The sequence below is a fragment of the Pecten maximus genome, chromosome 17, assembly GCF_902652985.1.
Source record: "Pecten maximus chromosome 17, xPecMax1.1, whole genome shotgun sequence".
Classification (NCBI taxonomy): domain Eukaryota; kingdom Metazoa; phylum Mollusca; class Bivalvia; order Pectinida; family Pectinidae; genus Pecten; species Pecten maximus.
Genome location: NC_047031.1, coordinates 24,480,196 through 24,505,386, shown reverse-complemented (window position 1 = coordinate 24,505,386; position 25,191 = coordinate 24,480,196). Strand labels below are relative to the sequence as shown.

The following is a 25,191-nucleotide window of genomic DNA, read 5'->3' as shown; positions in this document are numbered from 1 at the left end:
TCAGGTAATTTCCGTTTTGTTGAAAGGCACGCAGAGCATACACAATCACGATCGGTTAGGCACGGAGCAGATGTCGTGTTCGAGCAAACAGGAATAAATGGCAATTATAAATCTGTTTCAAACCATTGTATGTAGTTTCAGCTTCACCTCGGCTCCTTCATCGAGTGGAGGAGAGTTCATTATCTCAAATTAAAATCTCATTCTTTATCTTACATGTCTTACAGATATCTTACATAATTTCCTTCATAAGATATTTCATATAATATATCCCATATAATGTATTAGATATCTTATAAAATATATGACATTTTATTTACTTTTCTTTATAAGATATCTTATATCTTTTTATATATTATATAAGATATCTTATAAAGAAAAGTAAATAAGATTTAAAGAAAAGTATATAAGATATCTATTAATGATATCTTAAATGATTTGGTAACATCCTGGATCAACGTTGCTTTGTGAATAAACGACAACTTGGCTTGCCATACCTTACCACCGCGGACGATGAGTACATCTTTTTAACGAAACAGCGAAATATATATGCATCCCAGAACGGTATAGCATACGAAATGAATAAAATGTTAAATCTTAACTGTAATGTTGTGATTTAAGAGCTGTATTTGATGGTTAAGTCCAATTTAAATCGCTTGAAAATCAGCGGTTGGACAAGCTGTGAATGGTTTCTTTATCGTCACTCTCCAATCAACCAAACTAACAAATTAAATCTTCAATATTAGTAAGATAACGTAAATACGTGAAAAAAGTGTTATAGTCAGAAATTATGTTAATAATTATTTCTGGTGTACCCCTATATTTTTTGGTTATGTGCAGCATTAAGCGTCTAAAGGGAGACAACTCGAATTTATTCACGGTACAATTATCGATCGGGTTTTGGTGATCACGTGACTTGCTCCTGACGCCATTAAAACATCTCGAAGAGTACATCTTGTGTCTCCTGTTTTTCAGGTAAATTATATGGGTTTGAACTAATGCTGAAGATTGTTACTTGGCAGATATATACATGAACATGTTGTTGAATTGTAGAAATGTTTAATTAATGTTGACATTTTGTCAGATGGTAATATTTAGTGTTTGAAGCGAAGCAAAGCTTCGATTACCGAGAACCATGTGCTCGCATGGATGAGGTGTAGTTTTCAGTTTTACTTTTCTCAAAGAAAGTGGAATTCTAGACATGTATTTGAGAAGGAACAGTATTTCTTTTGATAGAAGTGTTATTTTAAAGTCAGTAAGATGTAAAATTCGACTTTATTAGAATTAATTAAATTTTTGAAACTTTTTCATGTTTTCACTGTCCCATGATGGCTGGTAAACATGGCTGCGCCCATGATTTCACCGGAAGTGACAATAAACCATGTAAACAAAAGATTGTCACTTAACTTATAGTAGACAGTATCTATGTAGAATAATTCTCGAAGTTATTTTAAGGAAAGAATAGTGTAACCAGGAATTTTAAATGTATTTTCAGAAATATGTTTACTTTAAATTCTTTTGAGCCTAAATATGTTAAACTACAAAGTTACTAATTGTGCCAACAGTTTATACTGAATGGTTGTGCCAATGATAAATACCATATGTACTTTGTGGCAACTGAATACCATATCCAAGTTTTCATTGAGGATATTATTGTCAGTTAGAGTGAAATACTAGTCTAGATATGTACAGGTCAGTTAATTAACAGTGTTCTGTGTGATTACAAGAGTAATTACATAGGTTGTTGATTTTCTATCAGTATTGAAGGTACTTAATGTAGCAATAGCATGAAATCTAGTCTAGTCATGAGAAATATGTGCCAATTATATTTTATTTCAATTTTGAATTTATGTCGTGAAAACACTCAAGTGTTGTACCCCTAGACAACAAAGCAAACCAAGTCATTTGTATTTTGTATTGTAACATTTATTGTTATGTGACTGTGACTTGCTCCTGACGCCATTAAAACATCTCGAAGAGTACATCTTGTGTCTCCTGTTTTTCAGGTCCTGGTATCTCCCCTCCCCTCCATACCTGGTGTAACAATTACACTGATCCTGGCGCAAACGTATTCATGTGACTTACGGGACATTGAAGGAACTCCAACAAATCTGCCCTCTTTTGAACACTTTAGATCTGAATAATTCCTATTTTTCCCCGTTGTCCTTCAGTGTTTTATTTTCCGTCTTGTATAACCTTGCGAGGATGTTAAACCTCTTAAACAGAACTAATAAAATTAAGAGTACACTTGGCCTTAATACCGGCGTACCTTTTATCAGAATTCAGTTATAGACGTGTATATTTTTGCTGTTGATACACTTTATGGATTAGGTCGTGATGAGGTGCGATTGATATTGTAAAGTATTTGCAAACATGTTTTACGTCAATTAATGTCTGTTTATCACAATTGTAACGAGAACTCTGAACCCCTAAACAATAAAACAACACTTTTGTTAGCGAAGAAATAAATGCCCATATTTCATGAACACTACATTTCAACTTCAAATTAATTTTGGGAAAATATCGCAAGTTCGGTCTTGTGGCTATGATAACTTCTTCTGCATGAGCGATCAGCAAAGATGGTAAACTTTATACAATTTACATCATTGTTCATTGATAAATGTAACATCAATCATTTTGATGTCATTCTGACGTATTCACAATCTATGATAGACAGGAAAATAGCAACCGGCACATGTATCTGTTGTGATATTTATTAACTACATCAGCAACTGAAAACATTCGGACACTTCCAAAACTAAAACAGGCTTGCTTAGTGTATTGATTATCATATATATAAACTGCTGACGCCCAATGTGGTACATATGCGTATATACATCCAGATATAGGTAAAGCCGGCCAGCGGTCACGTGGTTAACCACCCCCTGCTTTGTTTGTTCACATCTGTCGCAGCATCTTGGTCTTGATTCCCTACATTCCTCGTACCCAAGAGGGTACTGGCAGGCCGAAACACGAAACTCTGAATACCCCACACCTTAGTTTTGGATAATGACCATGTTCCTGCTTACCGCTCACCACTTTGGGAGGGGGCGACCTGTACCCATGTGTAGGAATAAGACATATCCTATATGGTATTGTTAGATTGACATAGGTAAAGTAACTTCTGGAATGGAAGCAAACTTAGGATAAACCTTTTCTTGAGGAAAACTTAATTTGAGATATTTGTTAAGGCCATCATGTTACGTAAATATTTTCATTTTAAATAGAAATTTTTCAATTTTTAAATACAACAAAGATATATATCAAAACTTCATATCTTTTAAACCATTTTTGTGCTTATTTCATGGAGCTTGATAACCCTTTTCCTATTTATTACTGGGTATTTGTATGATTTGTTTAGCTCAAAGCAAACTGGATAACCCAATATAATTACAAATGTATGAAATTATGTGATAATTCAAATTTTAAGATAACTTTAAAGTAACCTTACAAATGTATGTTGTGTATGTAACGTACATATCTAAAATATACATTATCATAAAGCCCTGTCGGTCCATACTAAAGGATTTGACTAACCATAACAAAATATATATATTTTAAAGTACGTACGTACTTGGACCAACATATATTTTATCAAATATTCCGTTTGTTTGATGTTGTTTTCTCATTACATTTTGCTGTGTATGTAACTTGCATGTATGCGCATTCTTATTTATCAAAGCGTGATGACAAATCTCAATGTATCGCATGCAATGAACCGTTAAACATTAAACGCATATCTTATTACATTGTTTTGATAAAACCTACAAGGGATAGTTTCAATAAGAACATATCTACAATTTTTGTTCTTAACTGTGAACATATGTTTGTTTGATGATGTTTCTTTTAAATGTTTTTGCTCAGCCTTCATTGACCCTGATATTTTTTTACAGAGCTGCTTGGCCCTAAATATTTCCAAATGTCGATGGGCAAATAAACAATACAAAACAAATAAGTAGATTTGCCCTTATAACCTAGTGTTGAGGTGTCGTTAAGAATAACATAATAACAATAACTTTTCGAAGACACCTCTCTCGCTCGAAGCCTCAGCGCACGTAAGAGAAAAGCTCAGCTTTCATATTTCTGTTATAAAAACATATCAGGTGTACTAAAATGTTTGATGAGTATATGGTTCCTCCCACACTTGTACTTAATCGTTGAGGTGACAAAGACGTGGTGATCGCTAACAAAAACAATGTAATATAACACGACATTGCTATTTGTGTTAACAATAAACACGTGAGCCAGTTAATTTTGATGTATCATCATTCGTAATTTATTTCCTCTAATGACCTATAATATTGAGGGGATGACAGGAATTAAATTATAGCTCATTATTTAAAGTACACGTCAAGTGTTATTGTCCAAAAACACCGGCACAGTGGCGAGTTCTTTATCTTAATGCTATTATTATCTTCTTTGTGGCCTAACAACAATGTAAAACCCAAATATGAATAATTATAGATGGTAAATAAAATTAGTAAGCATCGAACAATCGTAATGGTTTTTTTTATATTCTGCTACACTCACTTTTTAAAAGGGGTTATTGTTTATCATATCTGATGGTACAGACATTTAGATAGTTTAATATTTTACTTACTGCAGGTTTTAACACATTCTAGTCCCACGGTTAAAACAAAGGCTTGACACCAAAGTGGTCATTTGTACATCCACACCGTGTCTAGTCGTTGAGTCTATCTCGGATTATTGGGACAATGGTGTTGGCTAATAGTCGTGACTAGTGAGTGTGTTACCTGTACATTTGCTGATATTATCATACACAGTACGACACAATTTTCATTACCGCCGGTCCGACTGTGACATTGATAGCAATGCCATATTTAGAGCTTGGTGATTTGTACCACTCGATTATAATAAAACCTAAAGCTTTCTCATATACTTTGAATAATTCAAATGATTTTTATGGATTATTTTGTATTATGTATATGTTGCAGGTCATCAGCAAATTTATTTAGTTTTACCTCTGATCAATCTGTATAATGCAATTGGATTTTCATTATTACTAAAATACACACATACGCACTCACCACACGCATGTATGCCGCACGGGAGGCCGTCCTTTAATGACCTTAACTGTTGATAGGACGATAAACAAATAAAACAAAACAAACCTGCTTGAAGAATGTACATGATCAGTGTCATTGGACATCCCTACCTAGCTAATTTCGATACCTGACAGTAGTTTGAGGTGATTTGTTTTGTTTTTCAGGGGTTTTACCTCCTCGCAAAAGCCAGGGTCAAATGAGGACGGATGTCAAGGAGACACACAGAGAAAGAAAATAATGCACAGAATGTTATTTGAATCAAGTTGCAGTATTTGGGAGCAAATTAAAATTTTCAGAACAATACATTTTCTAATTCCATTCTATTCTGTCGAAAGCTTTTCGTTTATCATTAAAATAAATTGCCTTATTCTCATACTCCATATCAAAATGTTCACAGTATCTGTGATTAGCATCCAACATATCTCTTCCTGGATAAATGCTAATTGTTCATTGTGTTTCATTTAAGGGGCATCTTAAGAGCAAATCCAGTCAAAACATTGATATTTTACCGGCCTATAAATCCCTATTATGGTGCAATGTCACAGAAGTAACATAATGAACTTTTAGTATGTATCATGGCAAATCGTGGGACTTGCTGTTGACGTAATTTGTTAATTAAGCTGTTTGTAAATTTCAACAAAAAGTAAGAAAAATGCATGTTTCAGGGAGACATAATTAAATCATTTGTATCCCATATATTACACAAACTTGCCATGTCGTTTTGCTCAAACGTGTCTAAAGCACAAAATAGGAGCATTGGTTTGACCAGCTTTGACGTTATTATATGTATAAACGCTGTTTTTATTTTGACCTTGAATTGCAAATGGCGGTCGTGAATGATATCACACAAATACGGCATATAAGGAGGTATTTAAAACATCAAAAATGCTCTTATTAGACAATATAAAGTATTCCTGAAGTGGCAAGAAGACTGCTTTTATGAAAAAATGTTCAACCGTTGAGTTTTGGGTTAAAATATGCCTATTTCTGTAAAAGGCCGAAAACTCACTGGTTTAACAATTTGACTTTTAAATGTTCTTCTTACTATGATGAGATGTCTTAAAAGTATGATACACGAGTATTGTTATTGACTGAAATGCCTCCCTTTAAGCCATATTTGTGTAATATTATTCACAGCCGCCATTTGCATTTCAAGGTCAAAACAAAATAAGTGTTTATACGTACATGCAGTAAAATCCGGTCAAACAAATGCTCCTACCCTGTGCTATAGACACTTGTGAACATAACGGCTTGGTTATTTTTCAGGTTTGGTCATTTGCGTGACTTAGAATTATTCCATGCTACATCTTACCACAAAGTTACTCTATAGAAGAAACTGGTAGCATCTATAGCAAATTATTGGTGATTGTAAGAAGCTACATGTCAAAACAAACATTTTGGTATATTACATGACATTTTTTGTGCAAATCTTTAGGTATTTATTCTGTTATATAGATGACCCTTAAGGTGGTACATGTTTGATTTTATTACAGATTACGACGCGTTCCCTGTTCCTGTCGTAATGGTTTTGTTTGGTTTCGGTTTATTTTGTTCAACGTCCTATTAACAGCTAATGTCATTTAAGGACGGCCTCCCGTGCATGCGACATGCATGCGTGTGGCGAGTGCGTATGTGTGTTTTGGGAGGCTGCGGTATGTTCGTGTTAAGTCTCCTTATGATAGGCCGGAACTTTTGCCGATTTATAGTGCCACCTCACTGAAGCATACTGCCGAAGACACCCAGCAGCACACCCCACCCGGTCACATTGTACTGACAACGGGCGAACCAGTCGTCCCACTCCTAATATGCTAAGCGCTAAGCAGGAGCAGCAACTACCATTTTTAAAGACTCTGGTATGTCTCGGCTAGGGGACAGAACCCAAAGCCTTCCTCACAGCGACCAACGCTCAACTAAAGGCCAAAAGTGAGGCATTGTCAAGGGAGACATTAGGAAGAAAAAATTGTTCAGAAAGAAGAGAAAAGATAAGATCCCAAATTGAGCCGCCTTTTACGATCATGCATTGGGGGCAGCAGGTACAATTATTACGCCCTACCTGCAGGGCAGCTGTCGTAATGACGCGTTGAATGTATATTAAATAGTTTGCATGGACAGGGGCATTTTCATGTCAACAGCATTTGTTTTGTGACCATCCCTTATATCAACTGTAGTGTCAGCAGGCTTCAATCTATTTTCCTAAAGTTTGTTTTTACAAAGATGATAATATTTTGTTAGTCGTTAGGTTTTTGGAGACAATTTTTGCAATCCTCAACATGCTTATATTTTATTACTTCATTAGTGCAGTCCATTTTTATTGCAACAGGTGGGCTAAATGAGCATCAGAGACTAAATTAGGGACCATGTCATTCTTTTCTTTCTAAATAGGTTAATTCTTCCTCAGGTCTACCAAAACACGTATACATACACTACATCCAGGCATCCCGCACAAACATTGCCTCACTTTTGGCCTTTAATTGAGCGTTCGCTAAAGACGATGTGTTCTGTCCCCTAGTCGACTAATTCGATGGTGTCACTAATGTGACCAGGTGGGGTGTCCTGCTGGATCATGATGTCTTCGGCAGTATGTTTAGCTGGGTTAGCGACCGGGCAATAGGTAACACTATGAAGTCGGCATCAGTTCCGCGCTTTCACAAGGAGCCAAACAAATATTACGCAGCCTCTCAAAACACACTCGAACACTTCATGTATACATCTCGTACACCGGAATTATTTGACGATTCGCTTACTCGATCAAATCAGTCTTGCTCCTTCAAAGTAGGAAACAATTTAAACCTCATATTATACATTTAAGAGGCTCCACTTCCTTCGGCTTCTACGCTCAAATTCTCCTTGAACACAAGACGTCGGTGAAACCCCCCACGCCTAACAATTAGTTGGCTTGGTTTATTATGGTGCATCAGTCATAGTTCTCACTGTTTCACAACGAGTTGTACACAAAGAAGCAACACGTTGTTTTTGTGGCAACATTACATGTATTGACTGATGCTAGATCAGTTATATTTTATTTTATACAGCTGTATTTAATTCTAATTGCGACTAAGCAAAGGTTAAAGTGAAGAGTACCACATCACATGGACAAATACATCTGTTATAATATACACGTTCTGGTTACACCATTCCCATGAGCATTATAACTTCTATTAAAATCCAACATGAAAATATCCGTTAAAAACAATCCGATTCATATTCTCCTTCGTCAGAATAATAAATGTTGAGATCAGCTGTTTTTTAGTGTTGTATTAATTTGCATATTTTTATCTGGAACACACTTGGATCTTCCCCACACATCCTGAAAACAATAAAAACTAACTTCAAATGATAGTACAAGACACGCAAGGTTCAAAACAAATTTAATCTGTATTAACACGTTTCAAAACAAATTAAATTTGTATTAACACGTTGCAAAACAAATTAAATTTGTATTAACACGTTGCAAAACAAATTGAATTTAAATACAATAGAGCCACACTCTGTCTTTCTAGTATTTGTCAGTGACGCCAAGTCCCTAATGTGAAAATTATATGCTACCAAATACTCTAAAAGGGTCAAATCAAAAGAAATGTCAAATTCTGGCTGAGGAGGTGCAAAAGATCCATAATTTTAATAAATTGAAACAAACATAAATTTCACAATTGAATTACCAAGGAATTAAAAGGTGACAAGCTAGTCACAATAAACATTGGGGACTGAAGGACCCACCAGCAGTGTCTGCTTTCTTAAACATTGTTTTATCAGGAATCCGTCAATATAACTTTACGTAACATTTTGTTTAAACGTTATTTTCGCGGGGGGTTAATTTCGCGATTTCGATATAAATTATACGCGTTGGGGTAATTTTAGCGATCGATCCTCGTTCGTTTGTAGTTCGAGATTACGCAAATTGATATAAAACAATACGCGTGGGGGAAATTTTCGCGATCAAAAGGACTCCGTGTAATTAGCGTAAATTTCCACGTTTACAGTATTTTGCACTATAATCTAAATCTAGATTTTATTACAATGTGAGTAATTGGTATAATACTGTTTACTGTCTGTTTATCAAAGCCGAAAGGTGTGTATTCATCAGTAACGTGTACATCAGGTCGCACACTATTTAAGACTATCAATTTACAGGGTTATCTTTGATGGATGTTCAACTTATATTTTAAAGTATGACGTTCTTGTTTGACACATACGCACTCGCCACACGCATGCATGTCCCACGCACGGGAGGTCGTCCTTAAATGACCTTAGCTGTTAATAGGACGTTAAACAAAATAAACCAAACCAAACCAAAATCTTGTTTGATTTCACTGTTGCTACTATGTAAGGCCTTTGATGTAGATGGCCACAATGATTTTACAAACTGGGCCCATTGTTCACAATGTAATTAACGTAATCACCTGATTAGTAATTATCTCACTTGACTCTTTGTGTTTATTCCTTAGAATAGGCCCGAAGAGTCTAATGTGTGCTCTAAAAATAATGGTAGTTACCAGAAATGACTAATATAGAAATAGCATGATGTTGTTAAACTGTGATTAGCCTTATCACATTTTGAGCAATTGGGTCCTGGTCCATCAATCTAAATCTACATTTAAGCACATTATAATAAAAAGAATTTGTTCAGCCTGAATTACTCTGGTTTATGGTGTACTACTGTAAAAATAGATTTTTCGTTTTTTTTTTGTTTTTTTTTTTTTTTTTTGCGAAAATATTTGATTTCGGGTAAGTAATTAAAGGTACAATAATTCACAATCTGATTATTAATTAACTAATCCTATCCTGGGAAATAGCGAAAACAAGTTTCGAAAATAACGTTTTGAGTAGGAATATAATGCAATATGTATATTAAAAATATATACCTTTTTTTATTTATTATACTCGCTATATCTTACCCGTAACTGTATTTGCCAACCAATGCGTAGCCTTCTTTGATTTCAAATTCGAACCCAATTTTGAACGAATACAAAATCTTCGGTATGAAGCAATCTATCAAGCAAACGCCTGAAAGAAATACAATACATGTATGTAGTTCATTAATAGTTTTTGTAGTGTCGGTCTATAAGTGGTCGTGTGTACCGATATGTATCCGGCATGATATCCTCGTGTCGCCTTGATAGTTACTGACCTTTTAGTTTACAACATACTGGTCGTTGATTCTCTCTGCCCACTAGAGCATGGTTGGGAGGGCGTCTGAATGATTTTGATCTTTTATCATCTGTTTGTAGAAATAAAAATGTATTCAGACTAACCGCAGAAATAAATAGTTTATTTGATGTCGCCACTAAAGAAACGCAATGCAAACGTAATGTTTACAGTAATCGAAGCGCGACGAAGTTTTGCATCACTCGATAAAACTGCAGGTCCCCGTTAATTTCCGCTACATATCTTTTTGGAGTAGAGGAAAGGAAGGAAACCATTACTTTATTCCCAATAGCTGGTATAGTCGTCTTACTTAGTGTGGCTTTAACATATACACATATACAAGTTCTGATCTGTTTAAAGTACCGTTCCCGTAGAATACGAGAGGCTTAAATAATAATATATATTATATCTCTTGAAATATGAAACATGGAGTCCACGAAATATCATAACACCAAATTTGTTTCCAAGAGTCAACTACAAAATTAAACCTCAACGAAAATAAATGTTTTATTGTAACAGTAATGTAATATAACATGTTATTCTTAATAAACCACAGTATGACCTTAGCCGTTGATAGGACGTTAAACAAATAAAACCCAACCCAAACCCTCTCCTCAAAGCGCCACCTTCTGACTTCAACAATTAACACTAGCGATAACCGTCCTTGTGATAATGTTTAGTGGTACGTAGACAAAATAACGATAACAGTAATACAGGTATCCCTAGCACTGCTAATGTCACCCACCCAACAGTACACAATCTCCCTCTGGCATGGGAGAGTCCCTACAGGATAACTGAAACTCTCCGATGGCGGGGTCAAATAGGCTGTTCGAAGGGACACTACCTCAATTTTCGTAAAGCAATGGACAGGAACTGTGTTCGGGTGCTCTGGAGTGTAATAAAACATCCTCCATAAATACAATGTAAAATAACGTATTTTGGTGCAATGAAATTTTTGCAGATGATATTTTGATTTTAAGATTGGCATTTTCTTGAATAAATGCACATGGCACAGGATGGTAAATCGCAGTATGTGTAGCCTTAATTTGGCTATCGTATAAACAAGAAAAGCGAATAATCGTTTTTTTACTGGCTTTACAATGAATTTTCCATATATTAAGTAAATATTTGACATTACAAACAGCACTATCGTAAAGTGGAATATTGTGATATTAAAAAGCGAGACAACTCAAAAATCTTCCTGACTGTGCGTGTGGGTTTTTGCATAGAGAGTATAACTTCGTAGAGGATACAAATCGTTTTTATTTACTTGCATTAATTAAACTGACTAGCCAGCAATGCATATCGGATACAATTTCTTATTTCTGCTGCGTTTCCTCGGCAGTATGCTTCAGTACTTTACAATCTCGTATGACCGAATTTATCTAAATTCTGTCATCCTGGTCAAATATATTTTATATTCAACGGGAAACTATCCCATTTTTTTTTGTATATTTCACTGGCAAAAAAATGCAATTAAAAGAAAAACTTGAAGACGGAAGTATAAAAGTGGCCTTGGAAAGATATTGAGAGATATGATGGCTCTATGGTGTTTTTAGCCCACCATCATCAGATGGTGGGCTATTCAAATCGCCTTGCGTCCGCGGTCCGTCGTCCGTCCGTCCCTCCGTCCGTCCGTCCGTAAACAATTCTTGTTATCGCTATTTCTCAGAAAGTACTGAAGGGATCTTTCTCAAATTACATATGTAGGTTCCCTTTGGTGCCTAGTAATGCATATTACATTTTGAGACCAATTTGAAAACAACATTGCCGACAGGCAGCCATCTTGGATTTTGACAATTTAAGTTTGTTATCGCTATTTCTCAAAAAGTGCTGAAGGGATCTTTCTCAAATTTCATATGTAGGTTCCCCTTGGTCCCTAGTTGTGCATACTCCTTTTTGGGAGCGATCGGAAAAGAACATGGCCGACAGGCGGCCATCTTAGATTTTGACAATTGAAGTTTGTTATCGCTAAATCACAGAAAGTACTGAAGGGATCTTTCTCAAATTTCACATGCAGGTTCTCCTTTGTCCCTAGTTGTGCATATCCCATTTTGGGAGTGATCAGAAAAGAACATGGCTGACATGCGGCCATGTTGTATTTTGACAGTTGAAGTTTGTTATCGCTAAATCTCAGAAAGTACTGAAGGGATCTTTTTCAAATTTAATATGTAGGTTTCCCTTGGTGCCTTGTTGTGCATACTCCTTTTTGGGAGCGATCGGAAAAGAACATGGCCGACAGGCGGACATCTTGGATTTTGACAGTTGAAGTTTGTTATCGCTATTTCTAAAAAAAGTGCTGAAGGGATCTTTCTCAAATTCTTTATGTAGGTTCCCCTTGGTGCCTAGTTGTGCATATCCAATTTTGGGACCGATTGGAAATTAATATTTGCTGACAGGCAGCCATCTTGGATTTTGACAGTTGAAGTTTGTTATCGCTATTTCTCAGAAAGTACTGAAGGGATCTTTCTCAAATTACATATGTAGGTTCCCTTTGGTGCCTAGTTATGCATATTACATTTTGAGACCAATTTGAAAACAACATGGCCGACAGGCAGCCATCTTGGATTTTGACAATTTAAGTTTGTTATCGCTATTTCTCAAAAAGTGCTGAAGGGATCTTTCTCAAATTTCATATGTAGGTTCCCCTTGGTCCCTAGTTGTGCATACTCCTTTTTAGGAGCGATCGGAAAAGAACATGGCTGACATGCGGCCATGTTGTATTTTGACAGTTGAAGTTTGTTATCGCTAAATCTCAGAAAGTACTGAAGGGATCTTTTTCAAATTTAATATGTAGGTTTCCCTTAGTGCCTTGTTGTGCATACTCCTTTTTGGGAGCGATCGGAAAAGAACATGGCCGACAGGCGGACATCTTGGATTTTGACAGTTGAAGTTTGTTATCGCTATTTCTAAAAAAGTGCTGAAGGGATCTTTCTCAAATTCTTTATGTAGGTTCCCCTTGGTGCCTAGTTGTGCATATCCAATTTTGGGACCGATTGGAATTTAACATTTGCTGACAGGCGGCCATCTTGGATTTTGACAGTTGAAGTTTGTTATCGCTAAATCTCAGAAAGTACTGAAAGGATCTTTCTTAAATTGCACATGCGGGTTCCCCTTGATGCCAAGTTTTGCATATCCAATTTTGGGACCGATTGGAAATTAACATTTGCTGACAGGCAGCCATCTTGGATTTTGACAGTTGAAGTTTGTTATCGCTATTTCTCAGAAAGTACTGAAGGGATCTTTCTCAAATTACATATGTAGGTTCCCTTTGGTGCCTAGTTATGCATATTACATTTTGAGACCAATTTGAAACAACATGGCCGACAGGCAGCCATCTTGGATTTTGACAATTGAAGTTTGTTATCGCTATTTCTAAAAAAGTGCTGAAGGGATCTTTCTCAAATTTCATATGTAGGTTCCCCTTGGTGCCTTGTTGTGCATACTCCTTTTTGGGAGCGATCAGAAAAGAACATGGCCGACAGGCGGCCATCTTGGATTTTGACAATTGAAGTTTGTTATCGCTAAATCTCAGAAAGTACTGAAGGGATCTTTCTCAAATTTCATATGTAGGTTTTCCTTGGTGCCTTGTTGTGCATACTCCTTTTTGGGAGCGATCGGAAAAGAACATGGCCGACAGGCGGACATCTTGGATTTTGACAGTTGAAGTTTGTTATCGCTATTTCTAAAAAAGTGCTGAAGGGATCTTTCTCAAATTCTTTATGTAGGTTCCCCTTGGTGCTTAGTTGTGCATATCCAATTTTGGGACCGATTGGAATTTAACATTTGCTGACAGGCGGCCATCTTGGATTTTGACAGTTGAAGTTTGTTATCGCTAAATCTCAGAAAGTACTGAAAGGATCTTTCTTAAATTGCACATGCGGGTTCCCCTTGATGCCAAGTTTTGCATATCCAATTTTGGGACCGATTGGAAATTAATATTTGCTGACAGGCAGCCATCTTGGATTTTGACAGTTGAAGTTTGTTATCGCTATTTCTCAGAAAGTACTGAAGGGATCTTTCTCAAATTACATATGTAGGTTCCCTTTGGTGCCTAGTTATGCATATTACATTTTGAGACCAATTTGAAACAACATGGCCGACAGGCAGCCATGTTGGATTTTGACAATTGAAGTTTGTTATCGCTATTTCTAAAAAAGTGCTGAAGGGATCTTTCTCAAATTTCATATGTAGGTTCCCCTTGGTGCCTTGTTGTGCATACTCCTTTTTGGGAGCGATCAGAAAAGAACATGGCCGACAGGCGGCCATCTTGGATTTTGACAATTGAAGTTTGTTATCGCTAAATCTCAGAAAGTACTGAAGGGATCTTTCTCAAATTTCATATGTAGGTTTTCCTTGGTGCCTTGTTGTGCATACTCCTTTTTGGGAGCGATCGGAAAAGAACATGGCCGACAGGCGGACATCTTGGATTTTGACAGTTGAAGTTTGTTATCGCTATTTCTAAAAAAGTGCTGAAGGGATCTTTCTCAAATTCTTTATGTAGGTTCCCCTTGGTGCTTAGTTGTGCATATCCAATTTTGGGACCGATTGGAATTTAACATTTGCTGACAGGCGGCCATCTTGGATTTTGACAGTTGAAGTTTGTTATCGCTAAATCTCAGAAAGTACTGAAAGGATCTTTCTTAAATTGCACATGCGGGTTCCCCTTGATGCCAAGTTTTGCATATCCAATTTTGGGACCGATTGGAAATTAATATTTGCTGACAGGCAGCCATCTTGGATTTTGACAGTTGAAGTTTGTTATCGCTATTTCTCAGAAAGTACTGAAGGGATCTTTCTCAAATTACATATGTAGGTTCCCTTTGGTGCCTAGTTATGCATATTACATTTTGAGACCAATTTGAAACAACATGGCCGACAGGCAGCCATCTTGGATTTTGACAATTGAAGTTTGTTATCGCTATTTCTAAAAAAGTGCTGAAGGGATCTTTCTCAAATTTCATATGTAGGTTCCCCTTGGTGCCTTGTTGTGCATACTCCTTTTTGGGAGCGATCAGAAAAGAACATGGCCGACAGGCGGCCATCTTGGATTTTGACAATTGAAGTTTGTTATCGCTAAATCTCAGAAAGTACTGAAGGGATCTTTCTCAAATTTCATATGTAGGTTTTCCTTGGTGCCTTGTTGTGCATACTCCTTTTTGGGAGCGATCGGAAAAGAACATGGCCGACAGGCGGACATCTTGGATTTTGACAGTTGAAGTTTGTTATCGCTATTTCTAAAAAAGTGCTGAAGGGATCTTTCTCAAATTCTTTATGTAGGTTCCCCTTGGTGCTTAGTTGTGCATATCCAATTTTGGGACCGATTGGAATTTAACATTTGCTGACAGGCGGCCATCTTGGATTTTGACAGTTGAAGTTTGTTATCGCTAAATCTCAGAAAGTACTGAAAGGATCTTTCTTAAATTGCACATGCGGGTTCCCCTTGATGCCAAGTTTTGCATATCCAATTTTGGGACCGATTGGAAATTAATATTTGCTGACAGGCAGCCATCTTGGATTTTGACAGTTGAAGTTTGTTATCGCTATTTCTCAGAAAGTACTGAAGGGATCTTTCTCAAATTACATATGTAGGTTCCCTTTGGTGCCTAGTTATGCATATTACATTTTGAGACCAATTTGAAACAACATGGCCGACAGGCAGCCATCTTGGATTTTGACAATTGAAGTTTGTTATCGCTATTTCTAAAAAAGTGCTGAAGGGATCTTTCTCAAATTTCATATGTAGGTTCCCCTTGGTGCCTTGTTGTGCATACTCCTTTTTGGGAGCGATCAGAAAAGAACATGGCCGACAGGCGGCCATCTTGGATTTTGACAATTGAAGTTTGTTATCGCTAAATCTCAGAAAGTACTGAAGGGATCTTTCTCAAATTTCATATGTAGGTTTTCCTTGGTGCCTTGTTGTGCATACTCCTTTTTGGGAGCGATCGGAAAAGAACATGGCCGACAGGCGGACATCTTGGATTTTGACAGTTGAAGTTTGTTATCGCTATTTCTAAAAAAGTGCTGAAGGGATCTTTCTCAAATTCTTTATGTAGGTTCCCCTTGGTGCTTAGTTGTGCATATCCAATTTTGGGACCGATTGGAATTTAACATTTGCTGACAGGCGGCCATCTTGGATTTTGACAGTTGAAGTTTGTTATCGCTAAATCTCAGAAAGTACTGAAAGGATCTTTCTTAAATTGCACATGCGGGTTCCCCTTGATGCCAAGTTTTGCATATCCAATTTTGGGACCGATTGGAAATTAATATTTGCTGACAGGCAGCCATCTTGGATTTTGACAGTTGAAGTTTGTTATCGCTATTTCTCAGAAAGTACTGAAGGGATCTTTCTCAAATTACATATGTAGGTTCCCTTTGGTGCCTAGTTATGCATATTACATTTTGAGACCAATTTGAAACAACATGGCCGACAGGCAGCCATCTTGGATTTTGACAATTGAAGTTTGTTATCGCTATTTCTAAAAAAGTGCTGAAGGGATCTTTCTCAAATTTCATATGTAGGTTCCCCTTGGTGCCTTGTTGTGCATACTCCTTTTTGGGAGCGATCAGAAAAGAACATGGCCGACAGGCGGCCATCTTGGATTTTGACAATTGAAGTTTGTTATCGCTAAATCTCAGAAAGTACTGAAGGGATCTTTCTCAAATTTCATATGTAGGTTTTCCTTGGTGCCTTGTTGTGCATACTCCTTTTTGGGAGCGATCGGAAAAGAACATGGCCGACAGGCGGACATCTTGGATTTTGACAGTTGAAGTTTGTTATCGCTATTTCTAAAAAAGTGCTGAAGGGATCTTTCTCAAATTCTTTATGTAGGTTCCCCTTGGTGCTTAGTTGTGCATATCCAATTTTGGGACCGATTGGAATTTAACATTTGCTGACAGGCGGCCATCTTGGATTTTGACAGTTGAAGTTTGTTATCGCTAAATCTCAGAAAGTACTGAAAGGATCTTTCTTAAATTGCACATGCGGGTTCCCCTTGATGCCAAGTTTTGCATATCCAATTTTGGGACCGATTGGAAATTAACATTTGCTGACAGGCAGCCATCTTGGATTTTGACAGTTGAAGTTTGTTATCGCTATTTCTCAGAAAGTACTGAAGGGATCTTTCTCAAATTACATATGTAGGTTCCCTTTGGTGCCTAGTTATGCATATTACATTTTGAGACCAATTTGAAACAACATGGCCGACAGGCAGCCATCTTGGATTTTGACAATTGAAGTTTGTTATCGCTATTTCTAAAAAAGTGCTGAAGGGATCTTTCTCAAATTTCATATGTAGGTTCCCCTTGGTGCCTTGTTGTGCATACTCCTTTTTGGGAGCGATCAGAAAAGAACATGGCCGACAGGCGGCCATCTTGGATTTTGACAATTGAAGTTTGTTATCGCTAAATCTCAGAAAGTACTGAAGGGATCTTTCTCAAATTTCATATGTAGGTTTTCCTTGGTGCCTTGTTGTGCATACTCCTTTTTGGGAGCGATCGGAAAAGAACATGGCCGACAGGCGGACATCTTGGATTTTGACAGTTGAAGTTTGTTATCGCTATTTCTAAAAAAGTGCTGAAGGGATCTTTCTCAAATTCTTTATGTAGGTTCCCCTTGGTGCTTAGTTGTGCATATCCAATTTTGGGACCGATTGGAATTTAACATTTGCTGACAGGCGGCCATCTTGGATTTTGACAGTTGAAGTTTGTTATCGCTAAATCTCAGAAAGTACTGAAAGGATCTTTCTTAAATTGCACATGCGGGTTCCCCTTGATGCCAAGTTTTGCATATCCAATTTTGGGACCGATTGGAAATTAACATTTGCTGACAGGCGGCCATCTTGGATTTTGACAATTGAAGTTTGTTATTGCTATTTCTGAAAAAAGTACTGAAGGGATCTTTCTCAAATTTCATATATAGGTTCCCCTTGGTGCCTAGTTGTGCATACTCCATTTTAGGAGTGATCAGAAAAGAACATGGCTGACAGGCGGCCATGTTGTATTTTGACAGTTGAAGTTTGTTATCGCTAAATCTCAGAAAGTACTGAAGGGGTCTTTCTGAAATTTCACATGCAGGTTCCCCTTGCTCCCTTGTTATGCATAAATCATTTTGGATTAGAGAGGCAATAGATTTTTTCTCTATGAACACTGGTGTAAAAAAGATATTTTTTTTTTCTCTGATTTATTAGAAAACAATCAATTTATGTCCTATGAAACTTTTTGTCATCAATACAGTATAAATGTAAACTTGATAGAGTACCTTGGTGTTATTAATGCCATACCAAGAAACTGGAAGGACATTCTACGGAATAGTAATGGTATTGTAGATATACCTATAATTCCATATAAGTTGATTAATTATTTGAATACACACGATTAAGTCACTAAATATTGTTATCATATTATGATCAGATCTCTTTCTGAAAAAAACACTTAATAGCCAAATAAAGTGGCAAGAAATATTAAATACTGATATCAGTGATGAAACTTGGGAATTACTTTATCTTCTACCAAGGGAGGTAACTGATGATACTAAACTTATTAACTTTCATTATAAACTAGTACAAAGGATATTGTATACCAATACTAAGTTGATGAAATGTAAACTTTCAGAAACTGAAAGATGTACCTTCTGCACAATTGGAAGAGAAACTATTCTTCATTTGTTTTGGGAATGTAGTGTTGTTAAAACTTTCTGGCTTTTGTTTATGGGAATTCTGGAAAACAAATGCCAAATAACTTTACCTAGACATCCAATGACCTTTCTTTTTGGTGTAACAGACATAGAACATAATTATGAGATAAACTTTTTATTGCTGCTTATGAGATACTATATATATTTGTGTAAACTGAAAAACACAACTCCAATGTTTTCTGAAAGCAAAAATTCATCAACAATTACAACTAGAAATTGTTGGCTAACAATTTGACGGGCTTTTCACCTACTTAGCATAAATGGCCTAAAGGCTTGGTATTTCCAAATGTAAAAAAACTATTTTAGAACACTTGATAGGTCATCCACGTTCTAGTTTTGATTAATCTGGTATCTGAGATATAACATTTCAACAAAGGAGTGGACGAAGGGAGATAACTCGTACAGCCTTGTACAAGTTATCTCCCTTCGTCCAACTAATGTTATATATCAGATGCCGTTATATATCAGATGCCAAATTAATTCAAAATGGCGTACCGCGTTAATGGCAAACGTTACCGAAACACTAAAAACATGAAAATCATCAGAAAAACATTTTGCATCATACTTAAATTTCTTTTTTTGCAAAAATTACAAAATGGAGATTTTCTAAAAATAGACTTATTTGTCCCCATAGCGAACGCTTTTATTTGACCTCGGACCCTAAAACTTTTCGTGGGTAAAAGCTAGAGCCAGGCATTACAAAAAACATAATTACATTACCCCTGTAAAATGAACACTTTTTGAATGGTGGGCATTTTAAGCTTTTAAATATATGACGTCATGACGGCCATCTTGGATTTCAAATCAACTTAAAAAATAACATAACTTGGCCAGGACAATCCAAGGATTATTTCAGCTAAGATTGAGCTGAATGCCACTGGTGGAACTTGAGAAGAAGTTTAAAATGTAAAACTATTTTTAATATAGAATATATAGGGGGAAATTCAAAATGGCGTACAACAGAAACCGTATGTGTCACAGAAAAACTGAAAACGTCAAACTCATCAGAATGACATTCTACATGATACTAAAAAAATTTTGGAAAAAAATTGAAAAATGAAGATTTTCTAAAAATAGACTAACTTGACCCCCAGGCGAGCTTTTTTATTTGACCTCTGACCTTTACCTTGTAATTTTATAAAAGTTAGCCCCAAAGGTACTGTAACATAATATCTAAACATAACTGAAGACATCATATCAATGCCCCAGGTTGGCAGCCAATTGATTCCAGCATACACTACTGGCAAAATATCATCACTGTATATATTTAAAAGCCTATATAGCTAGTTTCCAGAAGAACTTATTGTTTGTTTTTTTTTTGTTTTTTTTTTTTAATTTTGACCCCAGCTATGACCCTGGATATAATCAAGGTGATTCATTAACCCAAATCAGGCTTCACCACAGCATATTACCAAATATTAATAAAAGGCCACCGGGCCTCTTCGTTATTGAGAGGAAGTTGTTTGAATATCTAAGAATATTTGACCAGCTGTGACCTTGAATGTTAGTCAAGGTTATTGATTCAAATATACTTGGTAGTCCTTAACCTCAGCATGCTTCAGGTCCAATGACATTGAGAAGAGACCTCTCCTGTGACCCTGTAAATAAATATTTTATTCCTTTGAACACATCTTGTAGCCTATATTTATCCAGGCATGCTACAGGCCAAATACATGTATCATGACCCTGGGACTTTCAATAATTGAAAACAAGTTCTTTACATATCTTATACATTTACCTATGTCACGTGTCCTTGAAAGCAGATGCTAGATGACAGACAGAGCTGGATGACCGAAGTGCAAGTGAGTTAAAAATAGAACATAGAATCCTTTATTCAAACATGATCAATTGATCATTTAAGGTTTAAAAGTCTACCAAATGGAGAACCCCTGAAAAGCCCTGACCTGAAAAAAGATCTTGAAGCAATGACACAAAAATACAGGAGTAGAGCAAGAAATTTGTTACACTTGGGATCTACTCAAGCCAATGAAAACTTTAACCAAATGGTTTCTTCGAAAGCACCGAAGGCAAGGTAATTTGATCTACTAGTAATTGACAAAAAGCATTCCTAGGTACTTCTATTTGAAATACAAAATTGTACAAATGAGGTGACCCCCAAAAGGGCTGAGAGGCAGAACCAGAAGCGGTGAACCACATGTATGTACTGGATATATATGGTTGTGGGCCCAGTAAGGGATTTTTTTGTTAATTTAGTTCCTAAGATTTTTCTTTTGTATAAATGACAGGATATAATGATATAAGGGCCCTATATCAGAGATATGGGTGCCTTATAGTAATCATTCCAATATTCCATCCTTCTATCAATTCAACAGATGTACATGGAATTTTGTTAAGATGCACAGTTTAAGTAAATACAAACAGAAGCTGCAAAACTGATAAATATGACAGGATATAATGATATAAGGGCCCTATATCAGAGATATGGGTGCCTTATAGTAATCATTCCAATATTCCATCCTTCTATCAATTCAACAGATGTACATGGAATTTTGTTAAGATGCACAGTTTAAGTAAATACAAACAGAAGCTGCAAAACTGATAAATATTTTGTTATACATGTAAATATCAAGAAGCAAAGTTACTAGGATTTTCTTAAGGAGTCCAACTGACCAAATATCAAGGTCATTGGGTTGACGGTCAGTATTTTGGGTCAAGGGGCCAAGGACAATGTGAATTTCTGATAAATAATTACACTTGTAGGATAAATACGGTAATGCATATCCATGGAATAGGTACATGAATTCTAATTATGCTCTCTTTTTATGGATAAAAGGCATTATGGTGGATCAAGCTCACTTATGAATAGAGTATCTGCAACTGTCTTACAGAAAAATGAAGGTCATAGTTACTTGGCAAAGGTAAGAAGTCAGAATGACATCCGATGAACTTGTAGTGGTCACAAGTTCTGCAATTTATTAAATGCACTAGCGGATCCCGGGGGATGGGGTCCTGGGGGTCAGATATAACTTTAAATGCATCGATGAATTCGTGCAACTTACTCTCTAGAAAACAATCCTGTATCATTGCAAATTTGCTACATAAAAATCGGCTCGTGCCTATGGTGCGCGCATTATCACTTAATTACTGGACCCCCCCCCCCCCCCCCCCTTCCAAAATCCTGGATACGTGCCTGAAATGTGAACCTGAATTAAATTTTGATCTAGATCATCAATGTGAAATTCAAATTTATAGGCTTTACAGCTTATTAAGTTATATCCAGTGAATTTGGCATTCAGGAATCAATCTTGAGCTCATGAAAAAATATTAGAAACTGAAATAAACAGCATATAAAAATTTCCCTATACAAAAAAAACAGTGTTCCTATATTTTGACCTTTGACAGCCAGATTGTTTTGTTTTCACATGTATTAACAACCTTGCTAGGCCTTCACATCTAAGTTCTTTTTAAATACATATTGCCTGCCCACGAGACTTTGGTTAAAAAATTATATAATTAGAATCTAAATAGGTAAGTACATATCTAGGTTGTTAAATGTACTTTTAAGCAACCATGCTTCTAATAATGAAAGCTCATTTTTTCAGGTGAACAAAGCATCCTTTCTGTCCCCTGGGGATATCACCATCAAATTGTCAGGCAAAATTGATGAAAAAAGGCGGAGGAGGCAGATTCTTGAAAAAAGCCTGTCATTCAAAAGAAGGATTGGTTTGGTTTGGTTTATTTTGTTTAACGTCCTATTAACAGCTATGGTCATTTAAAGCTGACAGTGCAAGTTAAAAAGCATCCAATTGAGATTAAAAAAAAATAATTACATGTACAGATTTCCAAAAATCGTTTCCGAGACATCCCCCAATTATGGTAGTGTCGTATCTAAGGACGGGCAGACATTTTTCTTTTTCGTTATGCATGGATACGAACCGCTATAAAAGCGCGTGCGTTCATTGACAACAAGGATCAGTCTTTCGATACATACGCAAAGCGACACATCTCTCCATTATTATATAGTATACGTTCTCAATACACACGTCAACGGGTTTTTGTTTTCATTGTACGCAATTGAAGAACTTGGATATGGAATTAAAAGAGGTAATTATATCTATCAATTTTATTTTACAATAAAACTTAAAAGGAAGAAAAGAACATTTTGACAATACAATACATTTTGGCATAAAAAAACCCATGTACCTAATAAAATTATAAACAGAGTATATATGAGTAAACTCCTACCTGAGTCTTTACAACTGTTACAGTATTATATCCATAGTTTCCATCGATATGTTTTCCTTGTCTTCGTATTATTTGTGCACGTGTCATAACGCAAGTAAAGCGTGATAAAACTGCACTACAGCACTACAACAGCCCTAGTGTAGTGTAGATAATATGAATGCATCCGAGGAGTTCCGAGTGCTAGACGCGAGTAAAAATTGGAACTCCTCAGACTGTTTACTTCTTATCGAAATGGCTGCAACCACGAAAAACACGTGAGAAAATGGATAGAGTATTTCGGATTAATTCGTTATGCATTTTCAGCATTTATTTGGAGATTTTATTTTGAACAACATTTGAAAGATAAACTGAGAGACACTGACCATCTTTCTGCTTAGGTTACAGGTAAGTGCTCCGTCTGTTTGGTGTCGTTCGCGAATTCAGTTGTAGGTCACGTGGTGTACAGATATAGTGTAGGTGATACAGGTGTGTCACCGTGAACACCTGAGGTAAGAGTGAATGCGAGTGTGACGAAGCACGTTCTTTTTATAGCAGCGGCGGCTTGGTTGTATCCATGCATAACAAAAAAGAAAAATGTCTGCCCGTCCTTAGATACGACACTACCATAACTGGGGAATGTCTCGGAAACGATTTTTGGAAATCTTTACATGTATTTTTTTTTTAATCTCAATTAGATGCTTTTTAACTTGCACTGTCAGCTTTAAGGACGGCCTCCCGTACGTGCGACATGCATGCGTGTAGTGAGTGCGTATGTGTGTTTTGGGAGGCTGCGGTATGTTCGTGTTAAGTCTCCTTGTGATAGGCCGGAACTTTTGCCGATTTATAGTGCTACATCACTGAAGCATACTGCCGAAGACACCCAGCAGCACACCCCACCCGGTCACATTATACTGACAACGGGCGAACCAGTCGTCCCACTCCTAATATGCTGAGCAAAGAAGGAGATTTCAGCTGAAAAAGCAAACGAAACTACAGGAAAAACAAGCATTCATTAAAGAAGGGGCAACATATGAAAGTAATTTTGAATATGCGACACATGTACAGGATCTGGAATCAATTCCTGATCCTATAAAACTTCAAAATTTCAATGATTTTGTTACATTTGACCTGGAGACAACTGGATTTGGTTATTGTGACATTACACAAATTGCTGCATCAGTGGGAAGTAGCAAATATCAAAGCTATGTCTATCCAAGATGTCAAATATCTGTGGAGGCAACAAAAGTCACTGGCATGTCACATTCCATAGCAACAAATAAGTTGTATTTGCATGGAAAAGAAGTACAAGGCAAATGTATTCGTACAGCCCTTCTTGACTTCATTGATTTTCTTAAAGAAAAAGATCAGCCAATACTTGTTGGGCACAATATTGCTAGCTTTGATGTGCCAATTCTTTCAAGGCTATTGAAAGAATTTGGGCTGCATCGAGAGTTTGTCAGAATTGTACCAGCATATATTGACACATTAAAGGTAGCAAGGAAGGTATTTTCAAAAGAAGAGGTCAATGGTTGTTACAAACAATGCAACTTAGTTGAGGTATACTTGAATATCAAATATGATGCTCATGTTGCAGTTGAAGATGTTAATTCCTTGCAGCAGCTTTTCACTGTGAAACTGAAGGACAAGTGTACTGATGAAGATGTGTATAGTATCACATGTAAATCCTGTAAAGAGTCATACACAGATGTAATAAAAAATAAAATTGTCAGCAAAGTCATTTGTGAAAAGCTCAGCAAGGATGGTATAGCACTACAACATCTCCAGCTTGCAAACAGAAGAGACCCAAATGGTTTAAGAGTGATCTTAAGAGAACATGGTGTTCCATTTAAGAAATGTGAAGATTTGGCAAGGAAAATCCAGGAAGAGTGATCTATATGTCTAGAACACTTGTTTTGCCCATTTTATCCTGAATACAAGTACATGTATAACATACATTCCAATATTAAAAATCCTGTTTATTCAAAGAAAGTGAAAGAACGTGATTTGCAGAAGAGGATGCGACCCTCTGGCATACTGTGAAAAGTTGTAAGATCGTAAGTCACTTGCGCGGACTTGAAACCCCGTAAACTTGGCCTCCTGCAA

The 25,191-nt window shown here is 36.5% G+C and overlaps 1 protein-coding gene across 1 annotated transcript; it reads left to right on the top strand.

Moving 5' to 3' along the window:
• The first annotated feature begins 20,828 nt into the window (after positions 1-20,828).
• LOC117315239 lies at positions 20,829-24,978 on the top strand. The gene is made up of 3 exons (XM_033869386.1): positions 20,829-20,935; positions 21,698-21,782; positions 24,154-24,978. Exons 1-3 carry the CDS (start codon positions 20,829-20,831, stop codon positions 24,976-24,978), a joined length of 1,017 nt encoding a protein of 338 aa, XP_033725277.1.
• The last annotated feature ends 213 nt before the right edge of the window (positions 24,979-25,191 follow it).

Coding starts and splice junctions, on each gene's coding strand:
- LOC117315239 (XM_033869386.1), top strand. CDS start 20,829: ATGACACAAAAATACAGGAGTAGAGCAAGAAATTTGTTACACTTGGGA. Junction 20,936..21,697: donor TCGAAAGCACCGAAGGCAAG/GTAATTTGATCT, acceptor TATGGATAAAAG/GCATTATGGTGGATCAAGCT. Junction 21,783..24,153: donor GTCATAGTTACTTGGCAAAG/GTAAGAAGTCAG, acceptor ACACATGTACAG/GATCTGGAATCAATTCCTGA.